This window comes from Pristiophorus japonicus, chromosome 15, assembly GCF_044704955.1.
Source record: "Pristiophorus japonicus isolate sPriJap1 chromosome 15, sPriJap1.hap1, whole genome shotgun sequence".
Classification (NCBI taxonomy): Eukaryota; Metazoa; Chordata; class Chondrichthyes; family Pristiophoridae; genus Pristiophorus; species Pristiophorus japonicus.
The window spans coordinates 56,958,964-56,982,100 of NC_091991.1; the positions used below are offsets into that span (position 1 = coordinate 56,958,964).

Sequence of the window (23,137 nt, forward strand, 5' to 3'; positions counted from 1 at the left end):
ACTGAAGAAATGGATGCAATACCGTAAAAAAATCAATAATCTAACTAGAATTGTCAAGGTAAGAAAACTGCTCTCATACTTAATGCTCACAGCTACACCACTTATAACCTCATTAATCACAACACTGACAGCAGTCACAACACTGCCCTTCCTCACTACCCTTTAATCTTCTACAATCACTGCACCACATTTCACTACACTTCCTGCTCCTCATACTCACACACTCACTACTATTAAAACTCTCTTATCTCTTATCTACAACTCATATCTCACGTGCAGACTTTCAGCTACTCTACAATGACAGTCACATTCTTCAAACACCTTAAAGACTCTTACCAACACACTCCTTTTTTTCTTGCAGATGAATGTCATACACAACAGCAGGCAACAGGCTGGAACCAGAGGAGGAAGAGACGTCTGCACACCTTCTTCATCTTTGAAGAGACATCTTGATAATCATGGGAAGGACAGTGTAGGTCCTGGACATTGGTGACACTGAAGGAGACACTACGCAGTTGCTTTACACATTCTCCCTCATCCCACACACTCTGCCTTACAAGTTGCAGAGACTTTAAACACCTACTTATTTCACTCTGCTCTCTCTCACATTGTAAATGAACTCTTGTTCCTCTCTTTCATTTCAGCTGCTGAGAATGTCGACATCCCTCAGCCAGTGGAGGAAGAAGAGTGCTTTCCCTTGCCTTGTTAGCCCTCTCTAATTTAATGATTTACCACGAAGACTGACAGATATATTTGTACTGTAGCGGTTTTCTGGAATACTACTAAAAAGCATTGCATTTTTTCAACAAAGTGTAATTCCACAAAATAGCAGAAGCAGCAAATCCACTCCATGCAACTCCCCAATGATGTATTCATTTGATCAAAGTAAGATAGGGTGGTTCTAAGATCAGTAGAATTGTAACAGTCATTCTATGATGGCTCATTGCCTAGTGTGGAACTGAACAGGTTCGCCCTTCGGTTTGTGCTGAACTAAGAATTGGGAAAATCAACCAGTGTTGGAATCAGCCTTCTGCTGGAAAATGCACAAGTATGGATATCAGGTGAGGACAGGTATCCACAATCCAATTGCCTGCTACCACTCGCTGCCAGTACTCACACAGGAAGAATGGCTACGAAGGAGCCAGTGCCCAAGAAACCATACCCCAACATCATCAGGAAAGAAGGAGAGAACATTTGTGGGGAAAAGGTTTGACAGAACCACTGTTTTCTCACAGACTATTCCATTACACTGTGTAAGTTCTTTCTCTCCTACCTATGCTATTTAGTTGAGGTAACTTGTAATATTTCTATTCCCTTTAGTTAATCCAGGAAACTGTTCAGGCTAGAATGGGACATTGACACTAGATGGAAGAAGTGCAAGCTTTTCAATTTCCTTTTAAACTGGGAAGATGTTCTAAGTTGTTAGACAATTAGCCAACTCCACAGCCTGGCCCTGAGTTCTGAAAATATTCTGTGGGGAGAAACTCTACATAATATTATGTGGAGTATAATTGGAATTATAAACATCTCTAATTATATTAATACAGGAGCTGGTAAGACTAGGCTTTAGGCTCAAATGATTTACTAGTGATTTTCTTGCAAATACATATTTGAGAAGAAACAATGGTGGTTAATGAGTATTATAAAACAAATTAACTACTTTTTCTGGCTTTTCTGGAGACTGCATTGAGATAGATGGAACTGAGCTGGAGAGAAATAGCTGCACAACCAATCAACAATACCTCTGCACTATGCACTGGACAGCTATACTAATTTTTCTAATGCTATAATTAGTGGCTCCTTCACACAGTCACTTGTTCTATTCAGCGTTAAGCATTCAGTGCCAGGTCTGTCTGTTGTGCTTCAGATTTTCGTGTCATTTCTGGAAACTCTGGAAAGTACTGGGGGCATTAGACCTTGGATCACTCAAAGCGGGTGTGGAGCCTGCAAGCATTGACTCATATGTTAACTGCTGGGTTAAATGCACTTCTTTTGCATGCATTGCTGGTCAGGGCTCAATTAGCTGTGATGGTTGGGTTGTGGGGAAAGCTGGTTGAGTGACTGGAATATGGAATGGGTAAGTTTGTGAATTTTGCTATCAATTTTCAAGAGTTTATTACACATTATAATTTTATGGACATATATTTGGGTGGGCAGGGAACTGCTATGCTGGTTGTATGATGGAGTCATTTTATTTGTGCTGCAGTGTGATTTGGGGAGATCATTTTTAGGGAGGGAGTAAGGTTTGTGTATTATTATTGGTGAGGTGATGAACATAGAAGATAATCAATTAGAAAACAGATAAACACAGAGTATACGCACATTTAACCGATAAGGAAGGTTGACAGATGATCAAGAAGAAATTTGTTAGACATTCAGCACAAGGACAAAACATTTAATCTAATACAAAAGAGAGTCATCAACCTGTTTCTCGTTCCATAGATGCTGCCTGACCTGCCGAGTATTTTATTTCCAATTTCCAGCATCTGCAGTATTTTGCTTTTCTTTTTATTTGGTAGAAAAGTGGATAGTGTACAGCTTGTGGGAGTGGTTTTATTATATTGTGGTTCATTTATTTCTGTTGGTGGCAGATTTTTTTGGCCAATGCACTCCACATAGCTGATGCTTGATGATATCTACACTGCAAATTTAGCAATTGCAATATACACACTGAAAATTTATCCTACGTTTATTTCAGTTTTGATAATCTGTAAGACTATATTATTTTATATATGCTGTTGATTCAATTATAATATTTTGCCACATTTGATCCCAAACAACTATAGGATGTATAACATGGGTACCTAAGTGAACATATTTGCCATTTTCATCCTTTTCTGCTAGAGGACTTCCCTCTTTATTGAGCTCTTTGCGATAACGCTTTATGTTCTTAATCATCAAGTCCTTCCTGGTCAGTTCATAGTGGTTGGGGAAGTGGTTTACAATCTGATCATCTGACAGACGGTAGCCAGTTTCAACACTGAAGGCATTCCGGATGGTCTGTACACTCATCCTGCGTGGTAAAAGTAAGACCAGAAAAATGATTGACGTAAACTAATTTCCCCATAGGAAATACAAATATAATAACAGGCAACATAAAATGCCCCAAATGTAGTACACTCCAAGGCCATTAGGTTAGCTGCTGAGAGAAATAGTAACATTCACACTGGTACAGAAGGGTTTTTTTCATTCTCAGGATGTGGGTGACACTGGCCATTCAACAGCTGATACGAGCCTTTTTTTCATTTCCATATGTTTTAAACTGAATTCTATTTCTCAAACTTCTAGGGTGAAATTTGAACTCAAGTTCTCTGGAACATTAGTCCAGGCCTCTGGATTACATAACCAATACATTACTATACCCATAGGATGTTGGAGTTAGATACATTGTTGGAACAGAGCACTGCATCTGGTCTTAACCTTGAAGTGCTGGACACTCTCACAAAATGGATAAAAATCTTGACGTCTCTGACCGCAATGAAGAAAAGGAAATTAGATTGCATTTTTTGGAATTATAACAGGGATTATTTTTATAAAGTCTTGAGTATTCTACTTGTATGGCTAAGAATGGATTGGAGACTGCCAGTATGATCAGGCAGAGTAATACGTTTATGGAGGTCATGGTACCTTTTTACACAATGTGTCATTGTGGCACTGTGGACTGGAGTGGTAGTTCTTCGGTTTTAGCCCAAAATTTCTCATTTGAGGTCTCTCCACTCCCAGAGAAATGAGTATGATGCTGGAGAAAAATCACTAGTTGAGGCCCAAAGTTCGAGCAGGAGGTAAACTGGGTGACCCTAGTGCAAGGTTAAAAACACTCAGGCAAAAGATTAAAAACATTTTCTACAAGCCCTGTATTGTAACACCTGTTTGTGAGCACTGTTCAAATGCTCCAGCTGCTTTATGGGGAGCGTTACAGACTACATGCTGGCACATCAGAGGCACCAGTTGCATGTAGTGCACAGTAGGCCTCAGGCATCAGTGTTTAATTGTCCTGGGAGCTAATCTACAATAGGCATCAGCTCAGTCCATTGCATTATCAGGCCCATACTCTTTTTCCATGTCTCTTTGTCTGAAAACAGGGATTTATTTTGGGCTATGGTTCCACAAAAGCTGGCAGTGCTCCAGGACCTCGCCCAGGTGAGCATTCCTCATGACTGAGCCTGGAGAACTGGCAGGCTATTTAACTGAGACAGGAAAAGAGCTAAGGTGCTAAATTACCCTGCAGCTTTTTTAAATAGCTACCTATATAAAATCCTGGGAAGTTGCTTAAAAATAACACTGAAACAGGAACCTCTTATGTAGCAACATGTAGTTGGATCTAGGCTACGTCAGTATATTTTGCTCCTGCTGGAGATACTCTGTCCTGATGATGTATTTCCTGCACAATAACAACTCCACAAAGCATTATGAGCACCACGACGCCCAAGGTCGTCTGATATAATTAAATGTATTTACAAAACTATTGGGGAAACAAAGTGCAAACACAGCAAACTTCAGTAACCTTCACAGCTTATGTGTGTCTTCTAACCTTTGTTTTGCTTCCTCACCTTTTATATATTCCCATTTATTCATCAGATTTTGAATCCTGATCTTTGCTATTTTGATACTTGTGGTCATTGTGTTGTATGTTAAGTTTCAGGGGATAAAATATGCAGAATACAGAAGAGAAACTTCACTGACATGCTTCTGAAGCTACGCGCTGCGCTGAAACATGATTCTTCTACCCCGCCCAGCCAAGTCTCCTCTTTCAGTAGAGCTGAGGGTAAATAAAGAAGCATCATGGTATGTTTTCTGGATGCCATGGCCAGTGCCACAGGAATGGAGTGAATAATTGGGGGCTGGATAATCAGCAGCAGATCCAAATTGCTGTATCTGTGCCACTTTTGCATTGAGCACAATCTTCCGGGCAAGCTTTTAAACTGGTCTAAAGTATGTTCACCCAAAATAGGCTTGGGCTTCATTGAATTATATAGTGCATTTAGATTAAGCACAGTGCAATTTGTTTACAATGCACTTGCACTTTGTGCTCTGTTGACCTATCTGGGCTGGGGCAAAAGAAAGTTCCATGTGTAATGGACCTTTTCAGGGGCTGAGGCTTTATAGCCATTTATTTTCATTGTCCAGTTTTACATAAATTTTTAATATTGGTGTTTGCCAATTTTTGGGGCAATTTATGCCAAGATATTTTCATCTTATTTTTTATCACATCAGCACGTAATAGTTATGTGGAATCTAAAATAGCTGAATATTGTCTGCTATTTCATCTGAAGCCGAACAGTAATCGAAGCAATTCAAAGAAGGGTGGAACAGAGGGATCTGAAAAGGAAAGAAACATAGAAACATAGAAAGTAGGTGCAGGGGTAGGCCATTCGTCAGAATCAGGGGTCACAGTCTAAGGATAAGGGTAAGCCATTTAGGACCAAGATGAGGAGAAACTTCTTCACCCAGAGAGTTGTTAACCTGTGGAATTCTCTACCACAGAAAGTTGTTGAGGCCAGTTCGTTAGATATATTCAAAAGGGCGTTAGATATGGCCCTTATGGCTAAAGGGATCAAGGGGTATGAAGAGAAAGCAGGAAAGGGGTACTGAGGTTAAATGATTGGCCATGATCTTATTGAATGGTGGTGCAGGCTCGAAGGTTCTAAGATTTGTATTTATATAGCACCTTGTATGACCTCAGAATGTTCCAAAGCACTTTACAGCCAATGAAGTGCTTTTGAAGTGCAGTCACTGCTGTAATGTAAAAAATGCAGCAGCCAATTCGTGCACAGCAAGCTCCCACAAACAGCAATGTGATTATGACCAGATAATTTGTTCTAGTGATGTTGGTTGTGGGATAAATATTGACCAGGATACCAGGGAGAACTCAAAATAGTGCAATGGAATCTTTTACGTGCACCTGAGTTGGGAGCTGGGACCTCGGTTTAAAGTCTCATGTGATAAATGGTACTCTGACAGTGCAGCACTCCCTCAGCAGAATCAGCACTACACTGGAGAGTCAACCTAGATGTGCTCAATGCTCTGAAGTGGGACTTGAACCCTCAACCTTCTGATTCAGAGGCAGGAGTGCTACCACTGAGTTATGGCGGGCAGGGATGGACCTAAGTCCATGATCGGATCAGCCATGATCGTATTAAATGGCGGAGCAGGCTCGAGGGGCCATATGTCTTACTCCTGCTCTTGTTTCTTATGTTCTTATGATTGAATTTCTTATTAAGATGGAAAGTGAAGTAGTCCAATCCGAAACTAGGGTCCTAAATCTAAACAAAGGAAACTATGAAGGTATGAGGAATTAATTGGCTATGATAGATTGGAACAGAGGAGGCTGAGGGGAGATTTAATTGAGGTATATAAAATTTAGAAGGGGCCTAGATAGAGTGGATAGAAAGGACCTATTTCCCTTAGCAGAGGAATCAATCACCAGGGGGCATAGATTTTAAGTAATGGGTAGAAGGATTAGAGGGGAGATGACGAAACATTTCTTCACCCAGAGGGTGGTGGGAGTCTGGATCTCACTGCGTGAAAGGCTGGTAGAGGCAGAAACCCTCAATACATTTAAAAGGTACTTGGATGTGCATTTAAAGAGCCGTAACCTACAGGACTACGGACCTCGTGCTGGAAGATAGAATTAGGCTGGGGAATTCTTTTTTGACCAGCACAGACACAATGGGCCGAATGGCTTCCTTCTATGTCATAATTTTCTATGATTCTAAGATGAATGTGAGTTGAACATTTAGGGGTATAGATTATTTAGAAAAGACAAATGTGATGAAAAAAGGAGATGCTGTAGCCCTATATGTCAGAAACACCTCGAAGGTAAAAGAAGGGAAGTAGAATTTTACAAAATGAAGTACAGATATTCTGTTTAGACATCTCTAAAGCTAAAAACATTGTAAGCTGGTAGGCGTATTCTATAGACCACCAGGTCAGAGAAAGTGGGAGGTCAGTTTTCTCGATGAAGGAAGGATGTGTGAGAATAGAAAAGTATTTTAACGAGAGACTTCAACCAACCTAATATAAGCTAGAAAAACCTAAGTAGTTTAGAGTCGGAGTTAATAGATGTCGTGTATGAATACTTCTTGATCCATGCTTCAAGGAAGCCTTGAGAGGAAATGCTTATCTTGATCTGGAATATTCATTAATGACTCAGGAAATGTGAAAGAAATGGAAATCATCGCGCCTCCGGGAACAGCAACTACAGACTGATAAAGTTTAACGTGACCTGGGAGTCAGAAATACCTAAGACCAGGTGACAAGTATATAACTTTAAAAAGGCTAAATTTAATGAAATAATGGAAGAACTAAAACAAATAAATGGGAGAAAGTTGTTCAACAACACTTCAGTGGAGGAAACTTTTAAAGGTATAATGTTGAGCATGCAGGATAAATTACCAAACCAACAAGATCAGACTAAGCAAACATAATCCTAAATTGATTAATGAGCAAATTACACAGTTAGAATGCACAATGAATTGTGTTGAAATAGGTAAGATGAAGCTGAAAGAAATCTAGGAGTGTTAGTAGACTCATCACTAAATATGTTCGACCAATACAGAGCAGCAATCAACAAAGCTAATAGGATGTTGAAATACATAGTCAAAAGAGTAGAATATAAGTCCGAGGAAATATGACCAAGCTGATTAGTGTACTGGCTGATGTTATTGTCAAACGTCTGAGCTATAAGAAAAGACTAAAGAGATTTGAGATTTCCAGCCCAGAAAAGTGGTGTCTGATAGATGATCTTACAGAGATATATAAGATTGTTAAGCATATCGACAAAGTTAACTTGCAATATTACTTTAAATTGAACTTGGGAATAGAACTGGGGCGGGCGGGGACAGGTTCAACCGAGTAAACAGTAATGTAAGGACAGATATCAGGAAATTCTTCTTTACACAAAGAGTGATCAATGTCTGGAATAAACTTTTGGATAGATCAGTGAAGTTAAAATCCCGAGAATCATTTAAGATGCTACTGTTGGATGCTACAATGGGAGGACATTAGGATCTCTCTGGGTGGATGAATTAATGTGGACAGATAACTTCCTCATCCATAATTATCTTGTGATTTTGTGTGTCACTGTGGTTATTCTTTCTATCATTGGTGACTTGCTCTTGGTCACTGGCAGTGCTGTCAGGCAATTTGTTCATATGTAAAATGACAAAAATTCTGTTGATGTTAGAATGCTGCCTCCAACACACATCTTCAAAGTTTGCATTAGAAGAACTCTACATGATATTTGTGTGGTTTCCTCTATGCCTGAGTGGCTGTGAGGGAAAAGGGAATAAGACGTAATAAGTTGGTGGTACTAACCTGAGCTTGGGGAAAATCTCTCGATTCACCTTTCCCTACTTCCTCCATCTTATATGCAAGGATGCCCAAGGTGGCTTCTTCCAAGGGAGTTTAGGGTGTGTAAGTTATTAGCCCCTCCCCCCTTCAGTTTAAATCTACTCCCTTGTATTGTTTGTTTTGTCATCGAAGCAGAGCAGTAATCTTCAGTTGTTGTCAGTTGAAGGAGCACAAATACAATAAAACATACCTGCCCAACCTACAGCTCATCATGTGTCATGCAGCTAGGTTACATAACAACATGCTGGAAAAGTCTATGAAGTTCAATGGCCAGTTGAATTACAATAATTTTATTTGTGAAAATCTTTGAAAAGATGAATGTGCCAAGATTTTCAATTGTAAATTGTAGCCTGAACAAGTGTCGTACTGGAGTATGTCTATGTGCGACATGCAATGAATGAGCTGTAGGGTTGTGTGAGCAGTAAATATGGGACAGACGGAAAGGCAACACTTTGTGCCATACATACTTGGGGCACTCGGTGTAAGGTAGTCTTGGCGGTCATGCTGAGCCTTACTGCCACCTTCTGTCGGACATGCTGCACTGCTGTTCTTTTGATGATGTTGCTCTCGAGTCCCAGACAAGCTTTCATTCATGCATCCATCTCAAGCAACAACATTTTATTTCACCAACCATCAGAGGCTTTGGGTGCTGTGCCACTCCATCACTTACCCACAAACACAGTTTGCTGCCTTCACATTTATTTATTTTGTCAAACACTTCTTCCTTCTCCTGATGAGCCTATGGAAGGCTGAGCACTCTTTTAAACTACTTGCACCCTTTAGGAAAGTTGAAAGAAGTTTTATCTTTATAGACTGCATGTATACACAATTCCCTCCAATCTCCAAACTTTGTGGAGCTCCAGTGCCAGGAAACATATGGCCTTATAATTTATGGCTAATTAGGGCAGATTTTGGAACATCCTGAAAAGCTGGGAGGATGTCACCAAGTATAAAGCTCACTTTGCTCCAGTTATACTGCTTCACCATCTGGCCTTAGAAACACTGCAGGAATGGATACTATATAACATCACTGCATTGCGGTGTTGTTCTCAATAAATTCCGTACTGATGATATTGATCTATAATTCCAAAGATGGCACCCACAGTAATCAGGTCAGCATCTGTGCACTTACTGTTAAGCAATTTACTCACCAATAAAAATTCCAGTCTTCATTTTCTGATACTGGGATCCAATTTCTTTTTTCAAAGTTATTTATAAGCACATTCTTGTCAATGTCCGTTACCCATTTCACTTTCCCTGCCATGATTTTTCTGAAGCATGTGAACTACCGTGGATTCAGTTAACACTATCAAAGAGAAACACAGTATTGTACTTACAGGACAAAACAAAGGAATTGACCTTTCTCCAATAATTTTATTTTTAAAGTACATCTAAGGTACAAACCTTAAATACTCTTGGTGAAATTTCAATCCTAAATTCATGGATTTTTGTTATTCCTTGAGGGAAAACCCACAACTGGTATTTTTGTTTCATTGATATGAACATGAGTTCAAATCCCACCCTGGCAGTTTGAGAATTTGAATTCAGTTTTGAAAATCTGGACATAAAACCAGTCTGGACTATATGTGACTCCAGTCTCTCACCAACATGGTTGACTCTTAACTGCCTTCTGAAGTGGCCTAGCAAGCCACTCAGTTGCATTAAACTGCTCAAGGCGAAGGCCAACCATCACCTTCTCAAGGGTAGCTAGGGATAGACAATAAGTGCCAGTCTTGCCAGTGACGCCCATATTCTGAGAATTAATAATTGAAACCAGTGATAGAATTTCATTTGACTTGTCACTAGCAAATTGGACTGCCCATGTAACTTTAATAAGCATACATACGCTCATTTTATGACAACCTTGTGCCAGCTGTTGCTCATTAGCAGCATTCTCGCCTCAGAGTCAGAAGGTCGTGGATTCAAGTCTCACTACAGAAACTTGAGCACATAGGCTGAGATTTTACTGACCTTGGCATTTCCGGTGATGGTGGTAGGTCGCAGCCCCGCTGCCCAGAACTAATTTACCTCAATGGGGCTTGCTCAACACATTTCCTGGCCCAATTAGATGGAGCGGGTTGATGATGTCATTCATGACACGTCTTGACCAATATCCTTAAAGGGACCATGGCTACATTTCTTTTGAATGTTCTTTTGACATTTGTGCTGTCAGTGTTCTACAGCATTGAAGTGCTGCGAACACTGACAATCACTGCACAGAGGTGCAGGGCTGCACCCAGATTCTCCCATGACTCCCTCCATATGCTTATGGAGGGAGTCACAACATGCAGGGAGATCCTTTTCCCTTCCCATGGGTGGAAGAGACCTCCCCAGGAGATCAAGGCAGCCTGGTTGCACTTGCAGAGGAGATCACAGTAGGGATGTGGTCAGGAAGACCTGGGTGCAGTGGTGCAACCCTTTCAATGATTTCATGATCTCAATGATTAGATTAGTACAAAGCCACACTCAACTCCATCCTGCTGTGTCTCTCATCACATCTCTATCACTCTGCCTTCCCTACCCTACTCCTGCACATCATTACTCACATCAACTTACCTTACACGTCTACTCATCCCTTTCTCTCTATCTACATTATCACATCCCCATCTCATTAGCCACCCCTCACACTCACCTTCATTTTAGTGCAAACATACCAACTAACAACACACAAGGGTAGCGACTTCGGTGCCTTAACCAATGTTTATGTAAAGTTTCTGTTAATGTGCTGTCAAACATTTGAAATCTTTATTTTCAACACTTTTCGTTCTTGGACAGATTTGTGTACACTTTGGAAGTGGCTTAGTGAGTTGTAGTGAATGGTGAGACATAACAGTACCCTCCCCGCAATGCTGATGTGTGCGAAAGGAATGGCCTGCACATTGTAGGAATGCTTTATGGTATTGGTGTGGTGCAAACCTGGCACCTCATGTGGCAGATTCGGCATTAAAACAAATGAACAGTGTTAAGTTGTGGTACTTACCCACTAGTTACCCACTAAATACGCCAGGTGCATTCAGCTGTGTGAATTTTTAATGGCGTGATATGTCTTAATTAGTACCAAACATACTCTCTGCCACTGAAAATTTAATTTTACAAGTGTGGAGTCTCATTCCTTCAGAATTTAATTATTGTTGGAGATTTAAAAAAATATATAAAATTAAAATAAAACTTTAAAAAAAATTATTTCTGTCTCTTTTATCTGTCTCTCTTAATTCCATCTTTCTTTTCCTCACTTTATTTTGCTTTCTGTACATGATTTTATATTGAATTAAATATTCTAATTTATACTTCCTGGTTTAGACTACATGTCTCAGTGAGAATTCTTCAATCTGAATGGTTGAGGAGACATGCTGTTGCTTAACCTGCTCACACATGCCACAGATCCTTTGTAGAGGGTGCCGCACTGAAAAGGATCTCTAAATACTGTAAGTTGCCACTCAAAAGCTCACAAAAAGCCTATGGGTAGCTGTAAGTGTAATGGCCGATGAGCGTTGTTCCTTTGCTGCAGACCACAAAATATCGGGTCATTATCACATTGCTCTTTGTGGGACCATGCTGTGTGCAAATTGGTTACCATGTTTTCTACATTACAAGTGAGGACAGCTCATAAGTACTTAATTGGTTATTAAGTACTTTGGGATGTCCTGAGGTTGTGAAAGATGCTATAGAAGTGCACGTCTTTGTTTCTATATTATAATCTTCTTAGGCAGTCCCCTGGAGCCCAGGATGATTTGATTCTACACCAAAATGAGTTCTAAGGTGACTGATGAGACCAAAGCGGGCCAGGTCCTGAACTTCATTTTAAAAGGTGCATTTTATAATAGCTTCCCAAGTAGCTGCAACAGAATTGAATGTGCCACTTTTATTGATTCCCACCTTGCTGTGACCCTGTGACCCATGCGTCATGTTACCTAAAACAACAACCCAGCTCAGGAGTTGCAAAGCAGCTTTACAGACGGCTTAAGGCCGAGGTCCACCAAAAAACCCGCGACCTAAAGAATAGATGGTGGGTGGAGAAAGCACAGGAGATTCAGCAGCTGGCCAACAGCCATGATGTGCGAGGATTCTTCACCGCAGTCAGGTTCACCTATGGCCCAAGCACCCAAGGCCCCACCCCACTGCTGGCCAAGAGAGGGGAGACATATATCAAGGATACCTAGGCAGTCAGGACCTGCTGGAAGGAGCACTTTGAAGCTCTCCATAACCAAGACTCAGCCTTTGACACGCGTGTTCTTGACTCTATCCCGCAGCATGCTACCCACCACCATCTCAGAAAAACCCCAGTCCTGCACGAGGTAGAAAAGGCCATCTGGCAGCTCAAGAACAACAAGGAATCAGGAGTGGTGGAATCCCCGCTAAGGTGCTATTGGCACGATTGCATGACCTCATCTCTCTGGAAGGAGGAGAGCATGCTGGGAGATCTCAGAGATGCAGTATTCGTGACCATCTTTAAAAAAGGGGACAAGTCCGACTGCGGCAACTACAGAGGAATCTCCCTGTTATCAGCCACTGGGAAGGTCATCGCTAGAATCCTCCTCAACCGTCTTCTCCCTGTGGCTGAGAAGCTCCTCCCGGAGTCACAGGGTGGATTCCGTCCACTATGGGGTACAACGGACATGATCTTTATGGCGCGACAACTGCAAGAGAAATGCAGGGAACAGCACCAACCCTTGTACATGGCCGCCTTTGACCTTACAAAGGCCTTTGACATTGTTAACCGCAAGGGACTATGAAGCGTCCTCCTCCGTTTCGGCTGCCCCCAAAAGTTTGTCACCATCCTCCGCCTACTCCGTGACAACATGCAAGCCATGATTCTAATCAACGGATCCACCACAGACCCAATCCACGTCCGGACCGGGGTCAAGCAGGGCTGCGTCATCGCGCCAACCCTCTTTTCGATCTTCCTTGCTGCAATGCTTCACCTCACACTCATCAAGCTCCCCGTTGGAGTGGAATTAAACTACAGAACCAGTGGGAACCTGTTCAACCTTCGTCGTCTCCAGGCCAGATCAAAGACCATCCCATCCTCTGTCGTCAAGCTACAGTATGCGGATGATGCTTGCGTCTGCGTACATTCAGAGGCTGAACTCCAAGTCATAGTCAACATCTTCACTGAAGCGTACGAAAGTATGGACCTTACACTAAACCGTAAGACAAAGGTCCTCCAGTAACTTGACCCCGCCACACAGCACTGCCCCTCCCAGTCGTCAAGATCCACAGCGCGGCCCTGGACAATGTAGACCACTTTACATACCTTGGGAGCCTATTATCAGCAAGGGCAGACATCGGCAACGAGATTCAACAACGCCTCCAGTGGACCAGCGCAGCCTTCGGCTGCCTGAGGAAGAGAGTGTTCGAAGATCAGGCCCTCAAATCTGGTACCAAGCTTATGGTTTAAAGGGCTGTAGTGATACCCGCCCTCCTGTATGGCTCAGGGACGTGGACCATATACAGTAGGCACCTCAAATCGCTGGAGAAATACCACCAATCATGTCTCTGCAAGATCCTGCAAATTCCCTGGGAGGCCAGACTCACCAACGTTAGTGTCCTCGATCAGGCCAACATCCCCAGCATCGAAGCACGGACCACACGCGACCAGCTCGGTTGGGCAAGCCACATTGTTCGCATGCCTGACACGAGACTCCCAAAGCAAGCGCTCTACTCGGAACTCCTACATGGCAAGCGAGCCCCAGGTGGGCAGAGGAAACGTTTCAAGGACACCCTCAAAGCCTCTTTGATAAAATGCAACATCCCCACCGACACCTGGGAGTCCCTGGCCAAAGACCGCCCTAAATGGAGGAGGGCGCTGAGCATCTCGAGTCTCGTCGCCGAGAGCATACAGAAATCAAGTGCAGGCAGTAGAAGGAGCGTGCGGAAAACCAGACTCTCCACCCACCCTTTCCTTCAACGACTGTCTGTTCCACCTGTGACAGAGACTGTAATTCCCGTATTGGACTGTTCTGTCACCTAAGAACTCACTTTTAGAGTGGAAGCAAGCCTTCCTCGATTTCGAGGGACTGCCTATGATGATACCCTGCCACGATCATAGAAAATAGGTGCAGGAGTAGGCCATTCGGCCCTTCGAGTCTGCACCACCATTCAATAAGATCATGGCTGATCATTCCCTCAGTATCCCTTTCCTGCTTTCTCTCCATACCCCTTGATCCCTTTAGTCGTAAGGGCCATATCTAACTCCCTCTTGAATATATCCAATGAATTGGCATCAACAACTCTCTGCGGTAGGGAATTCCACAGGTTAACAACTCTCTGAGTGAAGAAGTTTCTCCTCATCTCAGTCCTAAATGGCCTACCCCTTATCCTTACACTGTGTTCCCTGGTTCTGGACTTCCCCAACATCGGGAACATTCTTCCTGCATCTAACCTGTCCAGTCCCGTCAGAATCTTATATATTTCTATGAGATCCTCTCTCATCCTTCTAAACTCCAGTGAATACAGGCCCAGTCGATCCAGTCTCTCCTCATATGTCAGTCCTGCCATCCCGGGAATCAGTCTGGTGGACCATCGCTGCACTCCCTCAATAGCAAGAATGTCCTTCCTCAGATTAGGAGATCAAAACTGAACACAATATTCCAGGTGAGGCAACTACAGTAAGACCTCCCTGCTCCTATACGCAAATCCCCTAGCTATGAAGGCCAACATATTATTTGCCTTCTTCACTGCCTGCTGTACCTGCAATGACTGATGTACCATGACACCCAGGTCTCGTTGCACCTCCCCTTTTCCTAATCTGCCGCCATTCAGATAATATTCTGCCTTCGTGTTTTTGTCCCCAAAGTGGATAACCTCACATTTATCCACATTATACTGCATCTGCCATGCATTTGCCCACTCACCTAACCTGTCCAAGTCACCCTGCAGCCTCTTGGCGTCCTCCTCACAGCTCACACCGCCACCCAACTTAGTATCATCTGCAAACTTTGAGATATTACACTCAGTTCCTTCCTCTAAATCATTAATGTATATTGTAAAGAGCCATAGAAATCAATGATTCCAACAATTGCAGTCTGTTGCTCAGATCCATCAGTAGTTTTAATTCAGACAGTACGTGCAGTTCCAGAAGTAGTTCTGTGTATTTTACTGCACCAGTTCGACAGATACCGGCTTGCCGAAGAAAAGTCACACCAATATAAACTGCAAATAGGTTCTTTTGTAATCACCTCCTTTCATTTTGTTTGTCTTTCCCTTTTCTCCCCTCCCTCCTCTTTGGTGCACACCAGTCCCTGTAAAAGAAACTCCACTGTGTATTACTTTTTGAAAGGAAAGAGCTGCTTTCTGCACAACCACTGTTTCTGAGCATACATGTATGTCACTGATAATTCACAGCATCCAGCACCGGCGTTCACTGCCCGCTCGGGACAAACCTTACCTGGGGGACAGCTTGAAAAGCTTTCTAACCAGCAGCTTATCGGAGTGACTCTGTTTTTTTGCGTGTTAAGTTGTTCCTTAGCAACCGGGAGAGGTTGAGAGCGCATGAGCTGCAGGATTGCCAAGATTTGAGTTGCGAAGCTATTCAGATGGATTAGGCTCAGGCCATTTACCTATTGCATTTATGTTGTTTGTCTATTAATTGTCATCATTTTTAAGCTCGTTGCAATTTTTTTGGGACCTGAAATCTAATACTGCTCCAATATTTTTATTCTTTTTCGATCTAGAATGTTGCTTAGGTTATAGTTATGACGGAATATGTAGAATCATTATGACCGTCAGACATATATGCACACATACACATTTTTTCTGGTGAAGTACACAGAAGGAAGTTACATTTCTTCCCAAAACAGCTGTGGCTGTCACTGGAAATAAGGGACTTTTCCAAACTTGAAACTCGTCTAATTGCACCACTTCATCGTTTAATTTTCTTTCAGGACCAGCACCGGTAATTTTCACAAAAAATTGGACCAAATTGCAGAGAACAATTCCCAAAACATGGCTTTAAAACTCCTAACTCCCTGCAATAAAATGTGATGTAGTCACCATACAATAGTCGCTCTGGCCATTTTGATCCTGCCTCCTGTCGTGTGCCAAACCCGGTTCCATTTAATTACTAACAGTTCAAGAGTCTGTCATTTTCTATTTAGTATGCTTCAACCCAGTCCACATTCACTGCATCCTCAAGCTAACAATTAAGAGTTTGAAGTTTCATACTGCTGAAAAGTTGTGGGCTACGCCTTTTAGTGGGACGTACATATGTGTAATGCAAATAATCTTCAAAAATTAAAATTATCGACAAATTCCAGATTCCATCATGTTGCTCAGGAATCTATAATATTTGATAGAAGATAATTTGATAGAGATGATTAAAATTAAGAAGGGATGTGCAGAATATATAGGAACAGGCTGTTTCCAGTGATTGAGGGATCTCGAACAAGGCGACATAGATACAAGATTAAATGTAAGAGAATTAGGGCAGGATGCAGAAAAATCTGGGTCATGATGCTGTGAAATGAGTTAGAGATCATATCAGCATTTAAGAATAGGTTATATGTCATAAGAACATCAGGAGCAGGAGTAGGCCATTTGGTCCCTCGAGCCTGCTCCGCCATTTAATAAGATCATGGCTGATCTGATCCTGGGCTCAGCTCCACTTCCCTGCCCACTCCCCATAACCCTTCACTCCCTTATCGCTCAAAAATCTGTCTATCTCTACCTTAAATATATTCAATGACCCAGCCTCCACAACTTTCTGGGGCAGAGAATTCCACAGATTTATGACCCTCTGAAAGAAGAAATTTCACCTCATCTCAGTTCTAAATTGTCAACTCCTTCATCTCTGGGATCAACCAAGTGAATCTTCTCTGAACTGCCTCAAATGCAACTATATCCCTCCTTAAATAAGGTGACCAAAACTGTATGCAGTACTCCAGGTGTGGCCTCACCAATACTCTGTACTGTTGTAGCAGAACTTCCCTGCTTTTATACTCTATCCCCTTTGTAATAAAGGCCAACATTCCATTTGCCTTCCTGATTACTTGCTGTACCTGCATACTAATTTTTGTGTTTCATGCGCAAGGACCACCAGGTCTTTCTGAATTACAGCATTTTGTAATTTCTCTCTATTTAAATAATAATTTGCTTTTTTATTTTTCCTGCCAAAGGGGATAACCTCACACTTTCCCACAATATACTCCATCTGCCAAATGTTTGCCCACTCTCTTAGCCTATCTATATCTCTTTGCAGATTATTATGTCCCCCTCACAACTTGCTTTCCCACCCATCTTTGTATCATCAGCAAACTTGGCTTTATTACACTCGGTCCCTTCATCCAAGTCACTAATATAGATTGTAAATAGTTGAGGCCCCAGCACTGATCCCTGTAGCACCCTACTAGTTACCCTTTGCCAACTGGAAAATGACCCATTTATCCTGACTCTCTGTTTTCTGTTAGTTAGCTAATCCACTATCCATGTTAATATATTACCCTCAACCCAGTGAGCTTTTATCTTGTGCATTAGCCTTTTATGTGGCACCTTATGTCACCTTTAACTCAGTCGTAGTACTGAATCAAAAGGTCATAGGTTCAAGCCCTACTCCAGGATTTGAGCACATAATCTAGTCTGTCACTTCAGTGCAGTACTGAGAGAATGCTGTACTGATGAAAGTGCTGTCTTTTGGATGAGAAGCTAACCAAAGTTCCTCTTTGTTCTCTTGGGTGATGTAAAAGATCCCATGACACTTTCGAATAAGTACAGGGCAGTTCTTCCAGTGTCCTGACTAATATTTATCCCTTAACCAACATTGCTAACAGATTATACAGTCATCTATCTCATTGCTGGTCATGCAATCGTGGGCCACCCAGACCTGTGTGAGAACACCACCACAGGTCGGCGCTATAAACAGAGTTGGAGCGCCGGGCCCTGGAACATCGTGGCGGAGGTGCGGCGAATGAGGATACGGGGCCCAGAAGAGCCGAGGGCCCAGGGGCAGCATGGCCCAGCCCACACTGCGATATATGTGCGCACTAGGTCCGTGCAGCAGAGCAGGTCTCCAGTTGTCCTAGTTAACCCTTGCCACTGGATAAAGACCTAGCTCTGTCGAGCCCATGTGGTGGCTGATGTGCAATGGTCACCACACGTTAAAAAAATCAACACACAGGCACCTTTCACCCTCTCAATTGGAGTTCAGGACTGGAACATCGGGTCCTTCATTGAAACATCTGTGAACTCATGTGGAAGCAAGTCATCCTCGTTCGAGGGACCGCCGATGATGACGATAATGTTCATGCGATCTTAATGTGTGCGCATTGGTTGCCAGGTTTCCCTATATTACAACAGTTACCACACTTCAAAAAGTACTTCACTGGCTGTAAAGCACTTTGGGACATCCTAAAGTTGTGAAAGGTGCTATATGAATATAAGTTTTTATTTCTTTAGCTAGGTGGTTGGAGGAAAGCGGGTAAAGGGATATAGGAACAGGACAAGCACGTGGGATTTGTAATGTGTGTAAGCTTGTAATGTTTGTAGCTCCACACTGTGGATGTGGACGTATTGTGTACTGCGTGCATAGTTAATCATTAAACAGAACTAGGCAGTTTCCAGAGACTTCCGAGAGAGCTGCCTCCATGTTAGGAGCTGTGTGTGCTTGTGCTCTGTGAATATATCACAGGATTAAGGCCACATCTCGTGTGGAGGACAAACACCAACAACAAGGATGGGTTCGGACAAGTGGCTGTTTCCATGTTTTCTATGTAATTCTATGTTACATGTATAGGAAAGTAAAGTGTGTTATATATGTAAACCTGTAAATACCTTGTTTAACCACCAGATGGCTCACCCCCTGGAGTCTCAAGGGATTCCACAATCCCATGGGAGCACATGTATTTAAGGAGGCCTCACAGGCTGGAGCAGCACTCTGGAGACCTGCAATAAAAGACTAAGGTTACACTTTACTTTGAGCTCACAGTATTTGGTCAGACTCTTTATTCATACACTACAACTGGCGATGAGATACAGATGATGCACCCCACCGCAATGATGCAGAGAACAGTGGGCATCCTGGAGAAATTTTCGGAGGGAGATGATTGGGAAACCTTCGTGGAGCGAGCCGAGCAATACTTCGTGGCCAACAAACTGGAAGGAGAAGCGAACGCTGCCAAACGAAGGGCGATTCTCCTCACCATTTGCAGGGCACCAACGTATGTCCTCATGAAAACTCTGCTTGCTCCAGCGAAACCCACAGAGAAATCGTATGATGATTTGTGCACACTGGTCCGGGAGCATCTTAACCCGAAGGAAAGCGTTCTGATGGCGAGGTACCGGTTCTACGCATGCAAGAGGTCTGAAGGCCAGGAAGTGGCGAGCTATGTCGCCGAGCTAAGACGCCTTGGAGGACATTGTGAATTTGAAGGACATTTGGAGCACATGCTCAGGGACTTCTTTGTACTTGGCATTGGCCATGAAGTAATACTTCACAAACTTTTGACTGTAGAGACCCCAACCTTGAGTAAAGTCATAGCGATAGCCCAGGCATTCATTGCCACCAGTGACAATACCAAGCAAATCTCTCAGCACACGAGTGTTGCTACAAGTACTGTGAACAAAGTAATGTTGTTTTCGAATCATAACGTACAGGGCAGGCCTCACATGCCTGCTGCTGCACGTCCGCAGATGTCTCAGAGTCCATCACCAAGGGTGATGAATGCTAGGCCATTAATACGTTGTTGGCGCTGCGGGGGTGATCATCGTTTCCATTCATGTCACGTTTGCAAGGGTTGTGGAACAATGGGACACTTCCAACGTATGTGCAGGCGAGCTGCAAACCTTGCTAATCCTGCAAACCACCATGTTGCAGAGGAGGACAGATCCATGGCAGATCACGATGAATCAGAGCCTCAGACCGAGGAGGCAGAGGTATATGGGGTGCACATATTTACCACAAAGTGTGCCCCGATAATGCTGAAGGTTGAATTAAATGGACTCCTGGTATCAATGTAGCTGGACACGGGCGAGAGTCAGTCCATTATGAGCAAAAAAACTTTTGATAAATTGTGGTGCAGCAAGGCCTCAAGGCCAGTCCTGACTCCCATTCGCACTAAACTGAGAACTTACACAAAGGAACTGATTCCTGTAATCGGCAGTGCTACAGTAAAAGTCTCCTACGATGGAGCGGTGCACAAGTTACCACTCTGGGTGGTACCGGGCGATGGCCCCACGCTGCTCGGCAGGAGCTGGCTGGGGATGATACGCTGGAACTAGGACGAAGTCTGAGTGCTCTTGCCCGTCGACGACACTTTGTGTGCCCAGGTCCTAAACAAGCTCCCCTCACTGTTCGAACTAGGCTTCGGGAAGTTCCAAGGAGCAAAAGTGCAGATCCACCTAATTCCGGGGGTGCGACCCATCCATCACAAGGTGAGAGCAGTACCGTACATAATGAGAGAGAGGGTGGAGATCAAGCTGGACCGGCTACAATGAGAGGGTATCATTTCACCGATCGAATTCAACAAGTGGGCCAATCCGATTGTTCCAGTCCTCAAGGGAGATGGCACCATCAGAATCTGTGGTGATTACAAAGTAACTATCAATCATTTCTCCCAGCAGGATCAATACCCACTATCAAAGGCAGACGACCTTTTTGGGACGCTGGCGGGAGGAAAGATGTTCACGAAGGTGGATTTGACCTCGGCCTACATGATGCAGGAGCTGGAGGAATCATGGAAGGGCCTCACCTGCATCAACACGCACAAAGGTCTCTTCATTTACAACAGATGCCCGTTTGGGATTCGATCAGCCGCGGCGATATTCCAGAGAAACATGGAAAGCTTACTGAGGTCAATCCCGCGCACCGTGGTCTTCCAGGACGACATCTTGGTTACAGGTCGGGACACAGTCGAGCATCTGCAGAACCTGGAGGGGGTTCTTAGTCTGCTTAAACGCATGGGGCTCAGGGTAAAACATTCGAAGTGCGTTTTCCTGGCACCTGAAGTGGAGTTCCTGGGGAGAAGAATCGCGGTGGACGGCATCAGGCCCTCCGATTCGAAGACGGAGGCAATCGAGGCCACAGAATGCGACGGAGCTGCGGTTGTTTCTAGGACTCCTGAACTACTTCATATCGGGTCTCAGCACACTGTTGGAACCACTGCACGCTTTATTGCGTAAAGGAGACGAATGGGTGTGGGGTAAAAGCCAAGAAAATGCCTTTGTAAAAGCTAGAAAACTCTTATGTTCAAACAAATTGCTTGTGTTGTATGATCCATGTAAGTGTTTGGTACTAGCATGTGATGCGTCATCATACGGGGTCGGGTGTGTATTGCAGCAAGCTAATGAATCTGGGAAATTGCAACCAGTTGCTTATGCATCCAGAAGTCTGTCTAAGGCTGAGAGGGCCTACAGAAGCGTTAGCGTGTGTTTATGGGGTAAAGAAAATGCAGCAATACTGTTCGGGCTCAAATTTGAATTGGAAACTGACCATAAGCCACTGATATCCCTCTTTTCTGAAAGTAAGAGGATAAATACGAATGCATCGGCCCGCATCCAGAGATGGGCGCTCACGTTGTCCACATACAATTATGCCATCTGCCACAGGTCAGGCAGAGAAAACTGTGCCGATGCTCTCAGTAGGCTGCCATTGCCACCACGGGGATGGAAATGGCACAGCCTGCAGATTTAGTTATGGTAATGGAAGCATTCGAGAGTGAACAATCACCTGTTATCGTCTGACAGATTAGAACCTGGACGAGCCAGGATCCCTTACTGTCCTTAGTAAAAAACTGTGTGCTTCACGGGAACTGGTCCAGTGTCCCATTAGAAATGCAGGAAGAAATAAAGCTGTACCAGCGGCGCAAAGATGAAATGTCTATACAGGCAGACTGCCTTCTGTGGGGTAATCGGGTACTGGTACCAAAAAAAGGCAAGGACACTTTCATTAGTGACCTCCATAGTACCCATCCAGGCATTGTAATGATGAAAGTGATAACCAGATCCCACATGTGGTGGCCCGGTATTGATGCGGACTTAGAGTCCTGCGTGCACAAATGTAACACATGTTCACAGTTAAGCAATGCACCCAGGAAGGCGCCATTAAGTTTATGGTCTTGGCCCTCCAAACCGTGGTCTAGGGTCCATGTCGACTATGCAGGCCCGTTCTTGGGAAAAATGTTCCTCATGGTTGTAGGTGCCTACTCCAAATGGATTGAATGTGAGATAATGTCGGCAAGCACATCCGCTGCCACCACTGAAAGCCTGCGGGCCATGTTTGCCATGCACGGCCTACCTGATGTCCTTGTGAGTGATAATGGGCCGTGCCGAGTTCAAAGAGTTCATGACCCGCAATGGGATCAAACATGTCACATCTGCCCCATTCAAACCAGCATCCAATGGTCAGGCAGAGAGAGCAGTGCAAACAATCAAGTGGAAGAGGGTAACTGAACGCTCATTGCAGACTCGCCTATCCCGAGTCCTGCTTACTTACCGCACGAGACTCCACTTGCTCACTGGGATTCCACCTGCTGAACTGCTCATGAAAAAGGCACTTAAGACAAGGCTCTTGTAGTCCACCCTGATCTACACGAACAGGTAGAGAGCAGGCAGCTTCAACAAAGTACATATCATGATAGCGCAAATGTGTCACGCGAAATTGTGATTAATGATCCTGTATTTGAGTTGAACTATGGACAATGTCCCAAGTGGCTTCCTGGCACTGTTGTGGCCAAAGAGGGGAGTAGGGTGTATCTTTTTAAAAAAATTTTTTAATCCAATTTCGTTCCAGATCAACTCTAACGCCAAAGATCACTTTGCGCCAATGTGTTTGATCTTAGGCCAAAAGGCCGAGAGG

General features: G+C 43.5%; 1 protein-coding gene across 1 annotated transcript in view; it reads right to left on the reverse strand.

Moving 5' to 3' along the window:
* LOC139281485 (polyglutamylase complex subunit TTLL1) overlaps positions 1–9,616 on the reverse strand; it is a 52,762-nt gene extending 43,146 nt beyond the window's left edge. The window contains exons 1-2 of the mRNA XM_070901657.1: positions 9,504–9,616; positions 2,805–3,013 (exon numbers count right to left, since the gene is read on the reverse strand). Coding sequence (XP_070757758.1) covers positions 2,805–3,013; positions 9,504–9,616 — 322 coding nt within the window. The remainder of the gene's footprint in view (positions 1–2,804; positions 3,014–9,503) is intronic.
* Between the last annotated feature and the right edge of the window lie 13,521 nt (positions 9,617–23,137).